This window comes from Gavialis gangeticus, unplaced genomic scaffold (genome assembly GCF_001723915.1).
Source record: "Gavialis gangeticus isolate Ggan-Ray unplaced genomic scaffold, GavGan_comp1, whole genome shotgun sequence".
In the NCBI taxonomy this organism is placed as follows: Eukaryota; Metazoa; Chordata; order Crocodylia; family Gavialidae; genus Gavialis; species Gavialis gangeticus.
The window spans coordinates 92133271-92155623 of record NW_017729022.1 but is presented as its reverse complement, the minus strand read 5'-3'; the positions used below and the strand labels follow the sequence as shown (position 1 = coordinate 92155623).

General features: G+C 40.3%; 1 protein-coding gene across 5 annotated transcripts in view; it reads right to left on the bottom strand.

Moving 5' to 3' along the window:
- The window catches only part of PLEKHA5 (pleckstrin homology domain containing A5), a 157280-nt gene that overhangs the window by 54764 nt on the left and 80163 nt on the right, over positions 1 to 22353 (bottom strand). For 3 of the 5 annotated variants that reach the window (XM_019515613.1, XM_019515612.1, XM_019515610.1), the window contains exons 8-12: positions 16476 to 16943; positions 9623 to 10091; positions 6419 to 6502; positions 3674 to 3793; positions 2757 to 2810 (exon numbers count right to left, since the gene is read on the bottom strand). In XM_019515613.1, coding sequence (XP_019371158.1) covers positions 2757 to 2810; positions 3674 to 3793; positions 6419 to 6502; positions 9623 to 10091; positions 16476 to 16943 — 1195 coding nt within the window. The remainder of the gene's footprint in view (positions 1 to 2756; positions 2811 to 3673; positions 3794 to 6418; positions 6503 to 9622; positions 10092 to 16475; positions 16944 to 22353) is intronic. The other 2 variants (XM_019515614.1, XM_019515611.1) reach the window with 1 other exon arrangement.

Here is a 22353-nt window from a genome sequence, read left to right as displayed (position 1 = left end):
AGTGTTTGTGCATTTAATCATCCATCTGAAATGTAGTACCTTGCACTAGTCCAAATTTCTTCCCGTTTATTTCATGCCATTTCCCCAATTCATCAAAGTCATTCTGAATCCTAGTTCTACACTCCGAAGTGTCTGCTACCCCATCCAGCTTAGTTTCATCTGCAACAATTCCATCCTACAAAACTTTCTTGAAAATTCTGAAAAGTACTGTACCCAGGACCAGCCCCTGGGGAACCCCTCTATATTTCCTCCCAGTGTGACACTGATGATCCAACAAGTTATATACCCACATTACAATTGTTTCATCTAGAGCAGTGGTCCATGGTCTAGGGGGGGCCATGGAAGATTACTACAATCAATCAAAAGTATGTGAATACCCACACTTACAATTCAAAAGAGGTCCGCACCTCAGTTTGAAATTTTTAAATGGGTCTGTACCTCCATGTGAAATTTCCAAACAGGTCCACAAATGAAAAAAAAAAAAAGGTTGAAAACCACTGATCTAGAATATATTTCCTTCGCTTACTAGAATGGCACAGGAATCATTGCTTCCTCTCTATCCACAAAGCCATTCACTCTCTCAGAGAAGGAAATCAGGTAAAGCCTGACTTGCTCTTGACAATCAAAGAACTATTTTCTGACATAAATATTTTATTGCAATAGTCCTCACAAATCACTGTCTGTGCATGTATACATGAATAAGATTTTGCATCTAAGACAGAAATATTCTGTGCAGTCTTTATGACAAAGTACTACATTCTCTGCATCTAAGTAAGGGGATAACAATGATAAAAGGATTTGAGTCCTTTTATGCTCCAAGGAGAGAGTTTAATGAAATTTGTACTTGGAGATTACATGCAAGTTAAGAGAAGAAATCTGCAATTATATATATACTTGTCATGTAGCAACCCAAAGAGATTAAAGATCAGTCAAGGTCACTAAAGTTGTTATAATAAGCAACTGTGGCCTGGAAATACACAACAACAATTTTATGTCAAGCGTTAGGATTTTCCCTCCTAAAAATAACGGTCATTTTAATGGACTAATTAGCGAAGGGAAGAGTTGAGACACTGGCCATAAAGGTGTTTAAAGTAGATTACAGAATCCTCAGGGATTTATTTAGTGCAGGGGACATTTTGTACTAATGCAAAAGAAAGACGAGGAAGAGGAATTGAGCACATAACCCAAGTCATGTATTCTACTCCTGTTCTATATGATACAGTGACTAGGGAATTTATACTTTACAATGATGCTACTTTCTTACTGTAAATGAGGGTCAGATCTTTCCTGTATCTATGGTTGAGGCTTTGTCTGTTTTTTTTATATTTATGGTACAGGATATTAAATTCATTGATGGTATTTAGTTTATAACAAAACCCAACTAACACAGAAATAAAGAAATACTTTTGCAAGCCACTGAGACTGATTAAAATTCCAGAACAAATGCAATTCAATTGAATATTTTTTAAGTAATGCAAGCAAATGGTGACTTCTTTACGAAGTTCTCAAATTATAAATTACTTTCTTCCATTTAAAGCAATCCATTGTACTGTACTAACAAATCAAAATTTGTGACCAATCAGTAATAGGGAACATGATCAGTGGTTTAACATCCGATATAGGCAGTAACAATATTAAAGCTGAAAATGTCTGAGTTGAATGAAATACTTTGGTTTAACACTGAGGAAAGAAATGACCTTCTTGTTAGCTGCTTTGCACCTTATACAGGCACTGATGCCAGTGTAAACTGAGTGCAAATGAATACACAGGGTGGAAAGCAATGAAAATTGAGCCAAGAAGTTTCTTTTCTTTTTTAAAGTATTGAAATATAATGAGTATTGTGACAGAATGGACACCAAGATCCAAAATTTGTACTTAGCTGCTTCTAAATACAAAATTCAGGAGACAACGGTGTTTGGAAAAAGTTTAGAGTTTTTTATGTCAAACTCAAAGGCTGGCACATCTCTTAGCCTGCTTTTCCTTTCAAGTACTTATGATTTTTTCTGTTTCTAATGTCAAAAGATTTCACTTCAATGATTAAAGAGCTCTCATACACAGGTTATCTCCAACTCCCATTGAATCCTGCAGTGAAGCCAAAAGCTATATGTGACATCAGAATTATTCTCAGAGCAAAAGATTACATTGTTCAATAAAGTATTAGACCCTCACTTCGGAAATCAGCAGAAGTTATGAAGAAGTAAAATCTTATTCATACATAAAAATGAACAAAAGGTTTAGCAAAAGAGAAAAATGGAAATCGGTGAAGTAACGTATCCTTTGTTTAAACACACACATTATGTTAATCAAACTTGAAAAAATGTTTTAAATTCAAGTCTTGAAGAAACATGTTTGATTTTTTGTTTCAGTTTGTTTAGAACAAACAATCAACAGTAGCACTGTATACATTTTGTGTGTGTTATGCTTATTAGTTTGAAAACATTGTAAGTTTGGTTATTATGGTAAAGCTGATAAAACTTCAGGTTAGCTACATTTGAGGAAAGCAAAAAGCAACAGCAAAATAGCAGCCTTGCAAGCATCTAGTGTTTGATTCTATTTTATAATTTCATTACATGTTAAATATGCACTAAAATTTAAGATGCATTGTGGTTTGTAAAGAAAGTTGCATAACACAATAAAAAACACATCTCCAATTGACAGAAAATATTTAAGCATCTCCCCCAAATATGTCTAGTTTGGCAGTAACAAGCAAGATGCATTAAAGGATGTAAATATCCCAAAAAAGCTTCAAATCCCACCTGATGATCCAAATATATAGCATTCCTTTGGAGATGATGTGAAAGAATCTCATTCTAGCAGGCAGCAGAACAGAAGAAAAAGGAAAGGGATAGAAGGTACAGAATGCATGAAAAGGTCAGTTGAAAAGATATAAAAACAGCTCCTCATCTTTCAGTTTCATCAGAAGCTGTAATACTAAGATTTTATATATGTGAGGGTAAACTTTTAATATGTTTTAGGTCCAAGAAATAACTGTTTATGAAAACTGGCTGTGACTTAACTATGAACTACTACAGTAAAATTTTTAAAAAGCCAAGCACATCAGACACAGAAGCAGAGATACAAAAAGCAGGTATATTTTGTTTAATGAAACTATCGTGCAATTTACTTGATTGAATTATTTAGCTGTTTACTTAACAGAACACATGTAAGAAATCAGTATGTCCATGTGGAAATTCTATATATATGACTACATAGACAACTATAAACCCTTTGATAAAATTACATGCTTTAAGGATCATCTGTCCTTGCAGAAAGATAATAGAAAAAGTTGCATCTGGCATGAAGGAATATTAAGAAAACAAATTCATATTATGGTCCTATCTCAATACACTTGTTTATGGCATCTGTTAACTACCTATTTGAGGATAATATTTTACCTTATCAATTTGCAAAGCTTGTAATTTTTTTCCAGATACTGCAGAAGCAATATATTTAGAAGTGTTCCTACCTATATTTTGACTGTTTTACTTAGACATAAGCGCTGCATTCAAAGGGTTAATAGCAGAACATCATGTATGCAAGGAAACAATGGCATTCTATGCTACATCCACAGCTAATCAGAGAACTTTGCACTAATGGAGCAATGCAAACTTTGATTATGAATGGCTCAAAGTTAGTGAGGATGGTACATGACACACACCATTTCATAGCTGACCTTTGGGCTGCTGGCCTCAAGTTTTAGCTGCATGAGCTGTGCTAGTGTGTGTTCCCGGATACTACTCAGTTCAGCTTGCTGCCGTCGCAGCTTTATTAGCAGCAGTGTGAGCTCCTCTGGCTGAAGGAGTGCAGTGTAAGAAGCCAAAGAGTGGAAAATAGGTTAATTGGTGTCCTAAACAACACTTAATCCAACTATGGGTTCCTGGCATTTTGTCATAATTCATTACTGTTTACAATAATATGCCAAAAGTAATACTATGTTTAAAAGGACCCAATGAGTATTTAGGACATAAGATCAAGACGGAGTTTTTAATAACTCATAGAACCTGAACCTGAAATAGTCCCGGCTGCATTTCCTATAATGGACAAAATGAAGGTTAGCAGTTTGCAGGACAAATGATCTATGTAGTCCCTACAATGATTGAGTCTACAAATGTTAAGCACATTAGATAGTCGCATAGCTTTAGGTGAAGAAGATATGCCAACCCACCAGATATCATCATCATCTGTACCACAGCGTTTATTTGGAAATGAGGAAAGGAGAAAATAAAAAAAAGCAAAAGGGAAGTTTACTATTCATAAAAAAAGAACACTGTCAAAGGCCAGCAGACTGAATGTGACCTTACTTTCCCTTTTAGCTATTAAAATGTGCCTGGGTAATACAACACTTTTCCAAGACATACTTCCAAGCCATATTATTCAGTTCTAAGAATAATCAAACTGCAAACACATGTGCACAACAGGACAACATCACAAGTACAAAAGAGTTTCTTTTGCCATCCTCTCCAATTAAGCAGCAAATTTACAAAATACTTAGTATACTTTTATGATCATCTACAAGTTACAAGATGCTCTCAACAAATAAAAATAATGAGCAGTTGCAGTCTCCTGGATAATTCTAAACAGAACATTTTAGAACAAAAATTAGGAACAAGTCAACCTGATCAATTTTCAGGATATCCTCTCATTAGCAGTACTTGCAAAAACAGTTTTCCTTCCTTTTCTTTTTCAAACCACTTCTTTGTTCCTTTCCCTTACTTTCCCACTTATAAAAGAGGTTTTATAAAATAATTATTTCCACAGTGATCAGCTTTTTTTGGCAGTTGTGCAATTCAGCTAAAAAAAGAAAGAACAGCAAGCCGCATTTTCTGCAAAGTCTGTGCATTCTTATTCAAAAGGCGCAAAGCAATAAGTATTAAAAAGGAAACTAGAATTATTTAGCTAGAGGGTGTCCACTAGAGGGTGCAAGGAATTGAAACATAACTACTGGTATCAAAAACCTTTATCTTTCACTGAAAAACAATATGAAAGTCAAGTTGTAAAACAGCTTATTTTTATATTGGCACTGTACTTGCTATAGGATCAATAGCTGGAGTAATTCTTCCATCAAGAATGTATTAAGCACTTAGGCCACATACTTTCATACTACAACATACTTTCAAATTAGATCCCCAGCAAAAGCAGACAGGCTGCTGGATAAAGAATAAATTTAATCTGAAATGGAACTGCTTTGTCTGCATGACATTTACAGAAAAACAGAAATTACAGTAATATCTTTGTATAGAGATGCAAGAATCCAATTAAAATAGTTTCAGGGTTGAAAGCATTTTCTTACAGATGTTTTACATAGATCTACTCATAATTTGGGAACCAAATTGTACATTTAAAGCTGAATTATTTTTATGGCTAGTTGCAAGTCTCAGATTTCAAATTCAGCTTGAGATTCATGCCACTGCAAAAACTCTTGATATTACTTTGAGCGTTGTTATTTCAAGCCAATTCTTGGGGCTTTTGTTGCAACACACAAGCATCTTAGGAGTTTTCCCCATCAGCTGCTGTTGCTGCTGACTATACGACCCTCAAACTCCTCACTGCTTCCAGCAGGCTCAGCTGCTGCAGCAAGCAAAAAGTAACTGAGTACACTTCTCTTTCTATCCAATTCGCCAGCTTCATTTCAGCCCCACAGTGCAGGACTCAGTGAAGAGATAGGGAGCCAAGGAAAGTTCTCTTCCTACATGGTAGAGATAGGAGGCAGCTAAAAAGGGAAGTAAGGAGCAGCTAAGACAGTCTGCTGTGGATTGGTGAGGATGGATGCAAGAGTCAGGGATCAGATGTTCTGGGCCATATGTGGATTTAAGGTTTAATTTCCAACTTAAATTTGTCACAAACTTTGGGAAGGCATAGAGAATTCAAAAACCTTAAACTGGCAGATCAAGCATTGCCTGAATTTTAAGTCAACATCATACTTTTTTGAGGAGTAAGGGTTGAGGGAGGACTGAGGTATATTTGAACTCTTGCATAGGTTCATCAATCAATATTCATAAAAAAATTCTGATCAAAGGAAATACATCATCCTATTACTAAGACAAATGCTCAGTATGGGCAAATAAGAACATATTCTTTTCTGACTATACAGTATTCAGAAAGAAAGACAGTTCTTTGTTACAATGCCATGCTGGAGAAATCTAAAATAGAAAACTTCTTGCTAACACAGAATTTTTTAAAATAAGGTAATTGTAATGTTTCAGAAGAGAACTCAAGAAAATCTAAGATAAAAACCACATGGTATCCTTGTAAATCCTCAATGTAACCAAACAGAATCACTTTCTTCAGTGTGGAAATCTCTATTTAAAACAAAGCCTGCATGTAACCTCTGCTCCCCAAACAGTGGGGAAAAAAGTGTTGCATATTTTCATTTATAGACTATATAAAACCTGATGTACCTCATAAAAATGCCACTCACCGTTTTGCCTTGAAGACTCTGGGGAGTAATAGGCTGCAAGCTCAGACCTGCTGGCATTGACCTTCTGTCAGGCACGAACACATGCTATGAAAAACAAAATTGCATATTATGATCCATGGTTGTCTGCCAAAGTCTTTTGCACTAAAGGTTAAATATGGATTTCTTAAATATAATTTTTCCAAGTCAACTTCATTTGTAGGACAGGTGCCAGAATGCCAGCACTGGTTAACAGAGCCGTCTACTGAATTACAAAACATTCAGTGCAACTCAATCTTCCAAGGTATCCTGCAGCATCTTAAACTGCTTTGAGACACCACAACAGGCATGTGCTTGCTTGTCTGTATGTGGCCATTGAGGCTAACAGAAGTTCACTGGGGATTCAGGTTTAAAATTTAAGTGTAGCTTGCTGAGCTGGCAAGGGATAGCTACCAGTCTTACAGAGGGTCTGCTGCTGAAGCCAGGTGCAAGTGATCTTACCAAATAACTTAGCAGCACCAAATGAGTGAATCCAGAAACAAAGAGTCAGTCTTATTGGTGCCTGAAGATGAGAAAATTTCAGCTTCAGCTCTGTGAGGACCTAGCTCTCATCATAATTTCCAAAGACCAGCCTGGAGCTCAAATGCAGCCTGAAATTCCAAATGAATTTTCTTTCAAAACTCACTTGGATGGTCTCAAATATTGTGATTAATGAGTATGCTGATTGCTTATTGCCCCTTGAAGCCAATGTGAAGGTACATCATACGTAGGGTTAAATCTTATATTCTTAAGGTAAGATTTTCTATCCTTCGAACAGAGACAATTTCTTTCGCTACTTACACAAGCCACAAAGTTTGATAAACTACACTTTCCTTTTAAATAAATATTAATTGCAGTAATTCTCTTCAATGGCTACATTAACAAGCAATTGCATCTACATTATAGTGAAGCATGTATTATTGCAGAATATACAAATATGATTAATACACATTATAGCAGGGGTGAGTAAAATACAGCCCGTGGCCAGATCCAGGCCATGCCTGCCCCTGTGGCACTCCACATGGGGCCATGCCCTACCCACTCATGCCAGGGTAGCCTGTGCCAGGCTCCCACTAGGGCTCACAGCCAGCACGTGCAGCTTTCAGTGGGCTGTTTCCAGTGTGGCTGCACCCAGGAGCTCCTGTGTATCCCCCACCTCCAGCAGCAGCTTCTGCTCTTGATCTTGCTCCTGCAATGCTGCACCGCACTGCTCTAGGAGAACAGCTTTAGCTGGGCAGCTTCTGCCCCAGCACATGGGGCTCAGGCTCCAGATTCCAGCCACCTTCCACCAGAAAGCAGTCAGGAGCTGAAGCCTCACACACCTGCCAAAAGCAGCATGACATGGCACAGTAGGAGTGGGAGAAGCCACTGCCAGAGGTGGGGAGAGGTGTTGGGGGTGGCCCACCACAGATTAGCACCCAGCTGGCTGCAGCTGCATTGGGAACAGCCTCCTTGAAGCTGCTCCTGTCCCTGCTGTTCTCCCTGCTGGCAGGTGAGCAGCTTCACCCAGGTGGCTCCTGCCCCAGCTCATGGGGCTCCAGCTTCAGCTCCAGCCTCTCGCTGCCTTCCTGGTAGCTGGAGCTAGAGCCCCGTGTGCTGGGGCAGAAGACCTGGCTGAAGCTGCTTGCCCAGAGTGGTGCAGCAGGGGCAAGATCAGGAGCAAGGGCTGCCACTGAAGGCAGGAGGAGCAGTAAGGCTGTGCAAAATTTCAGCTGCTGTTTCATTTTGGAGGTGTTTCGGCCCCTTTTGGTGCCCAAAAAACCCAATCCAAAATGAAATGGAAAGCTCAAAAGCATCTCTGAAACAAAATGAAACCATCCAAAATGTTTCTGAAATGTTTTGGAGCCAGGCTTGCAGGGAAACAGAAACTAAGAAGAGGGAGGGGAAAGAACTGCTCAGATATTGACATGTGTAGCTGGCCAGTGTCTGCAATCTGTCCCTGAGGTCCCTTCCAATCCCAGTGCTCTGGGGGAGGGACAGCAGCCTGCTGTCATTCCATGCACAGATCAGGGGGCCCACGTCCCCCAGGCGGAGTCTGGCACAGCCCTGCAGCCCTCCTGAGGGGTGTGGGGCCCCAGATCTGTATGCAGGATGACAGCATGCTGCCACTGCCGGCTCAGGCCAGCACCAGCACCCGTGTCTGCTTGGTGCAGCCTGCGCTGAGCACAGCCAGGGGAGCCATGACAGAAGCCCCCCATGGCTGCCCTGCCTGGCCCCATCCCCTGCCCAGCCCAGCCCAGCCCAGCCTCCTGGTACTTTTTTTTTTAAGTCCTACACTCACCAGCTGTAGCAGGGGCTGTGGGGGCTCTGAGGGCTTGTTGCAGAACTCCCTCATGCAGCATGGGGCACTGGGGGGCAGCGGGGTTTGCCTCCACCACCTGGCACCTGCGTGGCAGCTGCCCCATGCCCCTGTGGTGCTCGGGGGGGGGGGGTCTGCCATGAGCCCCCAGTTGCCACTGATACAGCCAGTGAGTGCAAGCCTTTTTTTTTTGTGCCAGGACTAGGCTGGGGCCGGCCAGGTAGGGGACAGGGCCGGGCGGGGAAGCAATGGGGGCTTTTACCATGGCTCCCCCTGCTGGGAAGAAACAGGCACAGCTCAAGGAGCAACCTACAGCCACCCGGCTGTGCCTGCCTCTCCCTGGCTGATCCAAATCTCCGAAACAGCACTGAAATGCCGAAATAGATTTGGCTGAATTGAAACAGAGCAGTGATCCGAAACACTGAAATGAATCACTGACCTCCGAAATGGCCGAATCCGAAATCAAAACGAGACACAGCTGTTTCACACAGCTCTAGGGAGCAGAGCAGGCCTGCAACAGCTTATCAAATTCCACGTGTGGCCCTTGGGCACAAATAACTGCCCACCACTGGATTATACTAGTACTAAGGTTACCAGTACTCTGCAACTTGCCAGCATGACTGTAGCATTTCACTCTAACTCTAGTCCTACTTCATTAAAGGTTAAAGTTGGGTGATTTAGCTCACTTGAATCCCTACAGCATAACAGAGATAAAAGCTGCACTTTAACAGCTACTGCATGATACCAGGTAGCAGCTCCCCCTCCTATTTAAACAGCTAAAAATACATTTCTCAGTTCCCCCAGAATAACTTGGAAAGTCTAGATCCAAATAACAGAACCCTTTCAGCCTCAATTTTATTAGTTACATACAAGGAAAGTAAATATTTCACCTTAGCATGATGTGTCCGGTGTCGACGGTCAATCGTTATATCTCCTCTTTGCACTGGTGAGGATACTTCTGATCTGTATGTGCGTTGAGGGGAATATCCTTGGAAACCAGCTATTGAACCATGGGAAGGTGATGTTGGAATTGAATGCATTGCCTGATCAGAAATATTAATCATGGTTTTTGGACTACTTATAGTATTATGTCTAGTAAGAGTTGTTTGTTTATTGTAAAACTGACGTTGCTGCCATTCATAGAGTTGCCACATTGTGTCATCTCGCATTGATCTCCGTTTTTCTTCAGCTGTTACTGGCCCTATGGTTCTGTCGTAAACGGATGGCGTTACACTACAGATGCTCTCAGGCCTCATTTTGGTGTTCCGTGGCAGGGTTCTATAGCCTTCTGGGTAACGCGGTAAAGCTTGAGGTCGATGGCTTGGCATATTTCTTGGCAACGTCTGATACGAAATAATGCTGAAACAAGAGTTTTGCTTTAATAGTCAAGAACATTGCTATTGCAAGAATGCAAAGTTTTCTAACATCTTTCCCTTTTCTTAACTAAACCATTTTTTTATGATCAGTTTACTCTCAAAATACGTATCAATATAATCTCTATATCAGATTACTGTACAGGAGAGCCAATTTGGGGCCAATTCCTGAGGTGGTAGATGTTTTGTTTATTAACTGGAGTTTCAGATACTCATGATATGGCTCTATGACCTTCCTTTTTATTTCAACTTAACTACAGTTACAGCAAGGCAGAAATATTGGTAATGATTTAATGTAGAACTGTCCAAATGCCTGCCTGTGGCCTACTTATTGCCCACAAGGGGTTAAGTTGGGCTAATGCCCGACTGGGCAGAGGCACACAGTGCAGCAGTTACCTCTTTTAATGCCAGATAAACAGTCTTGAAAACAGAGTCCCCAGACTCATAGAGCTTGGGAAACATAATAAGCAGCATCAGGGAAAAAATAGTCCATAAAAATCATCACGTTCATTAACTGTGGTTGGAGGAACTGTTTCCAGCAAGGCAAGAAGCTAGGCCACATGTCTTGGTCTGTGTAATGCCTGCTCTAAGAACATTGTGAAATTTACTATTAAAGGCCATTTGTAGTGGTGGAATTGGTACTTTTCCAGCATGGAGGAAATGAAATGAAACTTAACACTTCTTACAGGACATGAGAACAGAGATCAGGAACTTCTAGTCACACCCACAATTCAAACTGACAGCCTAAAGCTGAAAGGCATCACATTTTATGACCAAACCGATTTAACCATTTGAATCAACTATGATCCTGGAACTGAAAAAAAAAAAAAATCAGTATTTTAGAACTAAAGAACCAATAAAACAGCATTAAGAGCTATAGTTAGTCAAATAGTGAAATAAGTGCTAACAAAGTTCATTTGTTTCTAACAACTATTTACCTATAACTGGTACAAAAATAGAGAAACTGAGCTGAATTAACTAAATATTTACAAATACCTAGACTGCTTTGCAAATGGAAGTTGCCATCAAGTGTATTACAAACCCTAATGCAGTGGCAAGGATGCAACAAATTAGTCCCACACCCTCCAAGTGCTGCTCTGATACCCTTCCCCTGCCTAATCTCTTGCCCTTCCTTGCTTCCTGCCCTTTCTGCCTCCTAACCAATCTGCTGCCTGTCCCTTTTGCATGCTACACTGAACCTGCCAATGTCATTTCTGGCACTCATGCCACAGGGTGGCAACCCCTGTCCCAATGAATTAATCTTCATTACTTCTCAGGGAGGTTACAAGTATTATCTATGATTTGGTAGACTGGTAAATTAAACACACACAGGAAGATAACCTGCCCGGCCCAAAGTTGAGCAGAAATGGGAATAGATTCCCACCCTTGTTCTGACATGAGCTTCATTTGAATTGCCTACACTGTGGGTGCCTGTGGACATGTGGGGATGCTGCTCCAACATGCTGTTATTACAGTGCATCAGAGTAGACTCCATTAATTGACTCCAGCAGCCTCTGTGCCTCATGTATTCAGTGACGCTGCATTTCAAAATGGTGGTGGGGGTGTTTTAACTAAAGCTTGTTAGATGAGCTTTAGTTAAAGTGCTCTTGCCACCATTTTGAAGTATGGGATGCTCAAGATATGAGATGCTACAGACACTTTAATTAGAGGAGCTCTCAGATTAAAGAGCCCCCCCCGACCCCCCAGAGCATGTGTAAAGGTACCCTGTAAGCCTAGTTGGGGTTTTGTTGTTTTTCTGGGGCAGGAGAGGGGAGGTGTGGGTGTGGCTTGCATTTCAATGCACATACCTTTTCTCCCCCAACTTTCTAAGTTACATTTTTCACTATTTGTAATGTGTACTTTTTCTAGAGTTTGAAATTAAAAAATAAAGGAGTTCAAGGCCTAGAGGCGTGTTTCTTTGTGAGGGGGAGGGGAGGAAGGAACCTACTTGAAGTTTTGAACATGTAAAAAATTAAATTATAAACATTTTCATGCAACCCTTTTGCCTACACTCTCACACTTTGGAAGATTTAAGTCCACCAACCCTTATTTACAAATTATTAGCACTATGAAGATATTAAATGAAGCCTTAAAATCACAATAAGTTTGTCAGGTCTCTGGCAATTCCTGCATACCCAACTTTCTTACCAAAGCCCTAAAGTGCAGTACAGAATTTTGATTTAAGACAATTAAGTCAAATCAGTATTTGTTCAATTTGCTGTTGGGCAAAACCTCTCTACAGCACGCAATACAAATGACTCATCATTTTTTCACGTTCAGGAAAACTACAAGGTTAGGGAGTTTTTTTTGTTGGGTTTGTTTTTTTTTGGATAAGCTTCCATTCATTCAATTTTGGATGGTTCAAGATCTATTCCAATCCTGATATTAATTTTTTTTATTGTGGGTGAGTGTTCTGCTATTCTCTCTAAAGATTTAATTCTGTGAGGTGCAAGTATCCTCAGATAAGAAAGATTAAGCATTAAAAATTACACTCCATCCTTAAGTAGATAACTGATGGCTGCCTTAGGAAACAAGTTTCTCATTCTTAGACTAGAAACTGTGATGTGTGCAAGTGTAAAGAGGAAAATATCAGTTAAGTAATCTTGAAAAGAAAAAGAAAAAAAGGGAAGGAAATCCAGGGCTTTATAGGGGACCAGTTTTCTAGTCAGAAATATGCGCTTGGGTCTCTTTCTGAGCACTCTGACAATGGGTGAATGCATACACTGTGCAAGCATATTTTTCATAATCAAAAGAGAACCCTTAACTGAGCCATTCTCTTGTAGTACCTCAAAGTAGTCTACAAAAAGATCAGAAAAAAATTACGTATATTTAACAAAACCTGAACAGCAAACATTGCTAAACCCTGTATAGTTTCCCTTGTTTGTGTGGGTCTCATGAAGCTAAAAGTAAGAGAAAAAAAATGTTCCTAAGAAAGGGAGAAAAAAGCAAAATCTGTGCAATCGCTAATTAACAGTCTTCCTTTATTATGTATGTGCTTGATCTTGGGAATTTTTTTTTCAAAAACTTTTAAATATATGAGCTGTGGGACATACAGTTTCTTGCATATAAATGCCACATGGTAAAACTGATGGATGGATGGACGATACAGAGCTTAAGAGATACAGATCTTAGGAGATTTTTTCTTGGCCAATCTTGAACTACAAAGGTGGATCGTAGCCTACTCTTTAAACAGTATTCCTTCAGTAATTTTTCAGTTTCATGCTTACATCATAAACAACTCTTAGCTATTATTGATACAATCAAATGTTGCACAAATCTAAAAAGTCCTATAATCATACAGTTTACTTGCAAAGAACTAAAAAGTAGGTATGTGCCTTTTGATTATTTATTATGTTTACAGACTTTTTAAAAAAAAAACTTCTGAAGCATTATGAGTCTAGTTTGATTTTCTGTTTTTAGCTGAAAAACTGGGTGGATAGGTAGGGTATGCAAGGATGGGTATGGAAAGCAACTTTATCATAAGCTGGAGGATACTGAATCTCTAAACAAAAAGGTGTATTTCTACAAAACCATAAACAGTCAACTAAATGGGTTTATTATAAACAAATTTTGATAGAGCTGATCCTTTTCTGAGCACAGGACTGGATTAGATGACCTCCTGAGGTCTCCTTTCCCTCTAGCCCTACTTTTCCAGAATCCTAAATTTCCATCCTACTAAGGAACAAACAAAACTCAGTTTTAAATGTTGAATAATGAGTCCTTTGACTCTCAATATCTCAAATTTCTTTCTTTTGTGATGCCACCATTTCACTAGTTCTGAGATCAGAACCTTCCACCACACTGGATAACACCTGAATTTCTAATGTAAAAAAACCCATTAAAAATCCACTAAAATCCATTTAAAACAAAAAATTGTTTGAGAAAAACAAACAAACAAACAAACACTCTAGACCATCTTATTGCATGCCAGAACAGAAAAAGAAAAAAAAATCACAAGCTCTCTTTTTCTTCCACTTTTCTGGTCAGCTTTAAAAGTCTCATTTCTCAGGACAGTTGCTTGTGCTACTGATTTCACCCATATTTAAATAACAAATGCTCTGTGTGGTCAAAGGGATTCTGATGCTGCCAGTTAATAATGTTTTCCACTACACAGCTTCTACAATGGAATCAGTTTGTTTTGGAATACAGCCAGCATAATAATGGAGAAGCGATAAGAATCCAGAAGGGAGAAAACTCTCAAGGTTTTATGCTTCTTCACAATTGGAAACAACATAGCTATTCAGGTTTCACTGTCTGTCTGCAAGTTACACAAGTTTTGAATTCTAATTTTAAGACTAATTACATCACACAACCATATCAAGCTTGCATTACCCAAGCATACATAATGTGATAAATGTCAGAGCGAGAGAGTCACTCTGTAGTACAAATTTTAATTTACACTTGATCAAACTGTCAATACAAGTGCACCCAGAAAGACTACTTGAGCCCAGAGAGACTGAGCAGTTACCAATTATATTTAATGGGAGTAGAGAAGGGAGGAGGAACTAGTTTGTTCAACAATTTTTGACAAGCATAAATGAGCCTAGAGTAAATCTTTATAAATTCACAATAACATGTCCTAACATTCCAGGAAAGTAGATTATTTAGGTCCAATTGCCTCCTCTTGTGTCTGCATTCCTTAACCTAGGTGAAGCCTATCATTTTCAAACACTTCCACCTGCTGTGCCATTATTACAATAGTTTAATTTAAACTGGAATATTTGAGCGTAACTAATTTTTAAAGAAAGTCTGTATACTGGATATTAAGATCTTATGCGTTTAGGGTGGTACAGTTGCCTGTCAGACAGCCTGGAAGGCTTTTTATTTCTGTCATGAGAAATAACTGCTATTGGCACAAGATTTTATAGTGCCAACCAGTCACAGAGGCACTTTAAAGCTTTAAAGGTAAGCACTGTAATTCACTAAAAACCTGGAAGCATTAGACATTTATTTAGGTAGTTATATTTAGAAAATAAAACTGAAGATCAATTTAGGTGAATCTGCATGACCAACTCCAAATGATGTAATCTAATTTTGCTACCACAGATTAAAAATAGCCCAGAATTCTTTTTAAAGCAAAAGGTTTAAAAAAGTTACCACAAAAAAACCCCGTTCATAAAACAGACACATGAAACACTGTTCCTGGACAATTTCACAAACAGGCTTTATAAGGAAAATTGAGTAATCACGATTTTTTTATTATTCAGCACAAACCCTCTTTCTGAACTGTAATGAGAACCACATAACTGGTGTTCAAAGCCTATGCTATAAGCAAGAAGCTAAATACACCTGGAGAGGAGTTTCTGACCATCTCTCTCAGGGAATAGAGGTATATTTAACATTAAAGATCATTTTCTTCTAGTTCTACATATGATGGACTTATCTGGTCTGTGGTCCCCCTCTCCCTTCACTGCATCATCCACTTACCTCTGATGCTACACAATCCCATTACTCACCAATGAACTGTTCGTAGGTTGACAGCAGCTGAGGGAGAAGAGCAGAGACAAGACAGGCAAAGGAGAAGGTGAGGAGGTAAGAGGGGAGAGGGATGGATTTCCTTCTGATATTACAATCCCACTACTGGGAAAGGAGCAGAGAAGGGGAAAAAGGAAAGGGGAAGAGGAAAAAGCAGGTCACAACTCCAAACACCCATGCACTTCATGGGTCTCAACTACACCCATGCACTTCACGGGTAATACCTACTCACCACGTTCATGCCACGATCACAAGATACTCTGGTATGCAAGTCTTCTTCTTAGAAATGCACACAAACTTCAAACTAATCTTTAACAGGAGCAAGTAACTTTTGATGCTTTATATACCTTTATTATTTTTTGGATTTCCCTTGCTTTTTTGTGTCTCTCATTTTATGAGTGCACATTTAAGTCTAAGATTGAATTAACATTTGAGCAATCTAATTATGCTGGGTGTTCACACTTTATTTCACTTAATTTGGACAACATTTAGGTTAGTATCATTGCTTTCCCTTTGCTTTAATGCATTAATATCTCTTTTTAAAGCACACAATATAGCAATACTGAAGTTCAGGAGCAACTGCAATTCATGTAAAAAAAAATTACTGCGTTTCTTATATCCCTTCCCAACTCTCAGTGTTGAGTCTAAAATTGTCTTGGCATTTCTTCTTCAGATGCAGTTGTTACCAGGCTAAATACCATCTTCTCACAGAACCGCTTCAGTTGCATATCTAGGTAACCAGTGCATGCAATCAGGCGAGATAGCACTGAAAAGCCAAACGCAGAACCATACGTGCATGCAGCAGAGTTAACTTCACAACTCTATATCTAATGCAGATCACAACTATAAATACATAGTAGAAAGTCTAGTTTCAAATATAATCTCAAACTCTTACCCTCTTGTTTCTTCCTCTTGCCCTTTTCCTCTCTGCATTTTAATCCACTGTTCCAACTGCAGCATTGAGTTAGTTCTCTGCATGACTCGCTCAGACTCCATATGCGACTGAGCTGTATTGTGCTGGCCTCCATCTCCAGCGTCCGCCAGGATAACATTGACAGCTTTATTTTCAGACCCATTTAAATGAACTGGCTTGAAATGTGCAGCCTGAACTGTGCTTGTTGGTAAGGTCCTGTATTCTGATCCCAAATAATTTAGCTTTACACTATTAATTTTAGTCAAGGGTTTGTCTTGTCCAACTTTCTGGAACCCATATTTTTCAGCTTCCAAAGCCTTCTTCTCTTCAGCTTTGCTTACTTCTTTATTTTTCTGATTATTCTGTGCTTCTGGTTTTATTAAGACCCGGTGGTTTGACATATTATTCACTTCTTGAGGTGGTGTATTTTCAGTTGTTATCTTCTCTGCTCTAAGAAGGAGAAAAACATATGGCATAAAGTAACTGCACAAAAATTGTAGCACCTATATCGCGCATGTGTGTGAGAAACAGAGAGCCCTTGATTTTCTTGGGGTCCATATTTATCTAAGACCACTGTCCACTCACGCTGAACTTCTAACAGCTGGTCCTTAGAAAAATAAACCAAGCCATGTTTTCTTTTAAAAGGATTCCCATCCTGTTCTTTCCCATTTTAGAAGCATCTATTCCAAGCCAAGCTCCAAATTATGCTATCTGGAAAGTGAGCACCAAACAGTAGGAAATAAGACAGAAACCAGAAAAAGGAGATATTATTTTCCCCAGAGGAAATGACGTTGAAACAGCACACTGACTCCTCAGATGAGTCCCAGCCTTTGAAACAATCAACCTGGAATTTAGAATGATTTGAAACCAAAGCTTAAAACATATTATGGTGCTGTCAGGTTTGTGATTCATTATGATACTTATTTCAACATGGGCACTTTCTTCTTTATTTTAAACTTTCTATGGTCACCGACATTAGTTAGCTCTCTTTAGTATGTTATCATTTCAGCTGTTGTAGATTTTGTAGAAAATAGTTGTGGCTCCCCCTAATTTTAGTGGGAGGGGGAATAGCTGCTGACTATGGAACTGTGGCACAAAAATAATTATATCTCTCTTAAAACTTAAAAGCAACTGCTACCCAACCCTTATATTTATGTAAGTAACAGAAATGTATACTTTGTCAGCTTATGTATTTTCTTTTTAAATTCCAAGATTTCACAAGAGTCGAGAGCATTTCAAGTTTGGGATATTCAAACTGCTTCAAACTGCAGGCCTCACGAAGCACTGAGAATAATTTTTGATTTTTCATTTTGTTGGTAGAAGGAAAAAAACCAAAATAGAACAACAAAACATTTCAGGGTTGGTCAAGTTGAAATGAAATACCTTGGCTATTTTATAAAACTTAGTATAAAAATCCTTTTTAAGACAGTTCACATTTTAATACTAAAATGAAACATTTGGATAAGACTTTTTCTTTGTCATTTTCAGTATTAGCTAAATTCAGAACAAATTTGCAAATAATTTTAATTGACCTGAAAATACATTTCGCAGCAAACCGTTTTTCTAAAGCATCTCTCTCAACACTAGTGCCTAATTTCGTGCAAAGCTGATTAAGTCAGGGCAACTGAATGTCTGGGCTTCCAGCTAGATCCAACTGACTAGCATCCATAAATACTCTAATTCCATTTAACCAAAGTAATTGCCTATGTAAATACAAACTTTTGGGGGTACTTGAGTTAAAACACAAGGCCCAATTGTCTGACAAAGATTCAACTTCCTTGGAACTGTTTTAAACTATAACCACCCCAAACCTTTTCATAACTGAACGAGACTTCGCTTAATTTTTATAAGTACCTACACACGAGGTACTAAGGTCATTTAGAAAATACTACCCATTATAACTACACTTTTTTGCAACTTGTTCCCACCAGAAAGGCTTAAACAAATTGAACAGAATTATGCCTCCCAATAACCAGGGGAGGAAAGTGAGGTTACCACCTCATAGTTACTACTATTCTGGACTGCAGATATAAATTAGTTTACATGTTTTCATGAAGATTTCCTTTGACTGATACTTGAACACATTTCTGGTTCACAACTGTTAGCTCAGTCAGACTGTAACTAATTATAAGTGAAAAAAGCAGTATAATTTCTGGGTGGAAATTCTCTTGTATTAAGATAGTTAATTCAGAACATGAGAAAACTTTATAGAACTATAGAAAAGGATGTAGTTAAAAGAAAACTTTAAAAAGTAAATGAAATTCTCTATGCAAATGTACTTTCCAAGTGGAAAATCTTTCCGAACTACAATACTTGTTGTACTTCTATTATTTCTCTTCTAAAAGCAAGCAACCAGCCAACCAAGAAAACCTCAGAGTACTTAAAGTGTTTAAGGACAAAGCAATGCAAGATGCCTTAATTCTACTTTGTGAAGTTTCTCGTAAGTGATGGGATAAAATAACCCGTAGCTGATTCACAAGAATAGCTTCCATACTCACCTCTCCATGAAAAACTGTGAAGGAAACTGGGACTTGTATAACAAAATTTAAAGTATCCCTGTCAGAAAGGGCCCAATATTGATGTTTGTTGCATACAGTAGACCCACAGCTAGAACACAAGCAGTCTGAGGAACACTTGAGAAACAGGCAGATCAATAATTTAACAGGAACATCTGTGACTGCAGGTTATCAAGAGACTATCCATAAGCACAACTTGTCTTTTGCAGTGCTGGCAGATGCAAATGTGGTCAACCTGACATTCATAAGATTCCAGGGTCAGAAGGGACCTCAGTGGACCATCTAGTCTAACCCCCTACCCCTGGCAGGCAAAAAAAGGGTCACCAAACCCTTTGGTGACCCATGATCACAAAGGTCATGTGATCCCAGCTAGGTGCCTGTCCAGTCTCCTCTTGAAGACTCCCAAGGATGGGACGAGCACCACCTCCCTTAGAAGCCTATTCCAGATCCTGGCAACCCTGACCATGAAGAACTTTTTTCTAATGTCCAGTCTAAACCTACTCTCCAATAGCTTATGGACATTGTTCCTGGTTGTTCCAGGGGGTGCCCTGGTAAACAGATCATCACCTACTTCGTGCTGCTCTCCCCTTATAAATTTGTATTCCACCACAAGGTCTCCTCTCAGCCTTCTCTTGGAGATGCTGAAGAGGTTAAGGTCCCTTAGCCTTTCCTCGTAGGGCCTTCCCTGCAGGCCTTCAATCAGACAAGTGACTCTTCTTTGGACCCTCTCCAAGTTGTCTGCATCCCGCTCGAACTGCGGCGTCCAGAACTGGACACAGTACTCCAGCTGCCACCTGACTTGCGCTGTGTAGAGAGGGAGAATGACCTCTCTGGACCTGTTTGTGAAGCACCTATGGACGCATGACAAGATGCAACTGGCCCTGCCAACTACTTCATCACATTGACAACTCATGTTCATCCTGGAGTCAAGTGACTCCAATATCTCTTTCTGCCTCAGTGGTGCTGAGAAGGTCACTCCCCAGCCTATAGGTATGATGGCAGACATGGAACACTAGGAGCAGGTTAATATTACTTCTGCCAAAGTTAAAAAGTTAACACAAATTTTGTTATAAGTAAAAAGATTGTTGCTTTAATGGATGCATGTTGTACATGACAGAACTAACACTTCCCACCATGGTTCCTGGCCCATGCACATGCAGGGCTAAACAGGGGAGGGGGGGAGGCACTTTAATTAGAGCTGCTTTAAAGTGCCTGCAATGTCTTGTTTATTCAGCTTTCTGAACTTCAAAATGGCAGTGGGGGTACTTCAACTAAAGCTCATTCGAAGACCTTTAGTTAAAGTGTTCCTGCCACCATTTTGAAGTGCAGGGATGGTGAATACATCAGATACAGAAGCTGCCGGAGCACGCTAATAAGCACACTCTAGCGGACTCAATTAATCAAGTCTGCTCTAACACAGTATAATTACAGCACATCAGAGCAATGTCCTTGCCATGTCTACGGACACCCCTGTAGCTCAAATATTTATTTTCTGAGTTACAAGTTGCTTCCCAGTCTGATAACTGTACTTGTAAATACCATTGTTTCTGAAGCCTAAAAATACTCCAGACAGACCAAAGCAATTCTGCTTCATCTTCTTTTTCAATATTTACAAGAACCCAGAGAATTTTTTTTCCTTTAAAAACCTCCTTTATAGTGCAAATCAATGCAAACTTAATAACATCAAAAGTAAAATGGATGACAAGATTTGATGAGAATGAAATGTAATTACTATTTTTCTCACATAAAACATGCACTTCTTTCCAAAAACCTGCTGCTGGAAATTGCAGTGAGCACTACATGCACAAAATGCAGTAAGAACAGTTTCTGCCAGTTATGAGCAAAAGTGAAAGTAAAATTTGCATGCAACTCAAGAGCTGAACAACAAGCAGGCTCTTCTCCCTAGGTGCTGCTACTCAGAGCTCTGGCAGATGTTTCACTTAAAGGCCAAGTACAGATATTACATGCAAACTGGTTTAAGTTACCAAAAAACAGTCTAAATCTGTAACAATATGGAAGTACAGTGCATACAGATTGGCTTACAAATGGCAGGACTTGTTCTAAGACAGACCTGCACGGATGCACTGTTAGACTTAAGGAATTTAGGTTGGACAGGCCTATTGAACTTCTGTACCAGATCTCCTAATGACTCAAGTTAGGTTGCTGTCCTGTTAACCCCTCCTCACAGGGCATTCTGCACCTTGGGACCCCAGCTGCACCATGTGTACAGTGCCTGGGATGGATGTGTGCGTGTCTCTCCAAGTGAGACTCACTGCATAGTGCACAAGCCAAAAGGCAGCAGCAGGAGGCAGCAGCACACTACTTGGCTTAAGTGCTTGGGCTGGGCGAGCTGGACCTAATCCTGCTGCCACCACTGGTGCCTGTTCCTCTCCCTGTCACCGAGTGAAGGGAAATATTTATTTACTAGCCAACTGCCCATCAAGAATGACAGGGGAGGGGGCTGGGATGGAGTGAGACCACCTAATGCCCCATTATACCGCTGTTCTGCCTCTTGCAGCGAGTCCGGTCCTCGATGCTGCTTGCAGGGGGCGGGGTGGGGCCCCCACCTTCTGTCCAGTCCTCAGCACGGTTTCAGAACCATGGTGGCATTCCCCCACACTTGGAGCGCTCTGATTGGCTGTTTCCATGGGCCAATCAGAGTGCGAATAAAGCATTACAGACAAACAGACTTAGGCTTTTACAATATTAGAATTTCCCATGATGCATCAGAGCAGCAGCATAAGCAAAGATGAAATGGAGGGAGCCCTTGGCTGGGGAGCCGAGTGAGACTGGGCACAGTGGCTGCTGCTCCTGGTCACAACCTGTCACCATGAGTACAAGGTTCTGGGTTGCTGGTGAATGGTGCGAAGGGCAGCAGCAGTGACAGCTACGGCATCAGCCAACGAGCAGATGGGGCACAGGCTGCTCCTGGAGACAGCTCCTGGGCTACCCAACCCAGCTCCTCAGTGCAGCGGGAGGGGCGCAGAGGAGCCTGCCAAGGACAGAGTGTGGGGTGGGGGAGAAGGTAGGGAGGCACACAGGAGGGGGCTGCAGCAGGGTGAGGCTCCCTGTTCTCCAGCAGGGGCAAGAAGTGGTTGCAGGCGAGGCTGAGACCCCTAGTCTTCAACCAACACAGCTGAGTGGGAGCCTGTGTGGCAGGAGCCTTTCCATGTCCCCTCAACACCTGCCCAGCCCAGCTTACAGCTGGTGTGGTCCCTAGCCCTGCCTCCTGCCTCTGATGGTCACCTGGGCCAGGCAGCAGGGAGAAGCAGAGGTCCCTGCAGTGCAGGCCCTCCCCAACTGTGTTGGCTCAGGTCTGGGTGAGAGGCATGGGGGGGGGGGGG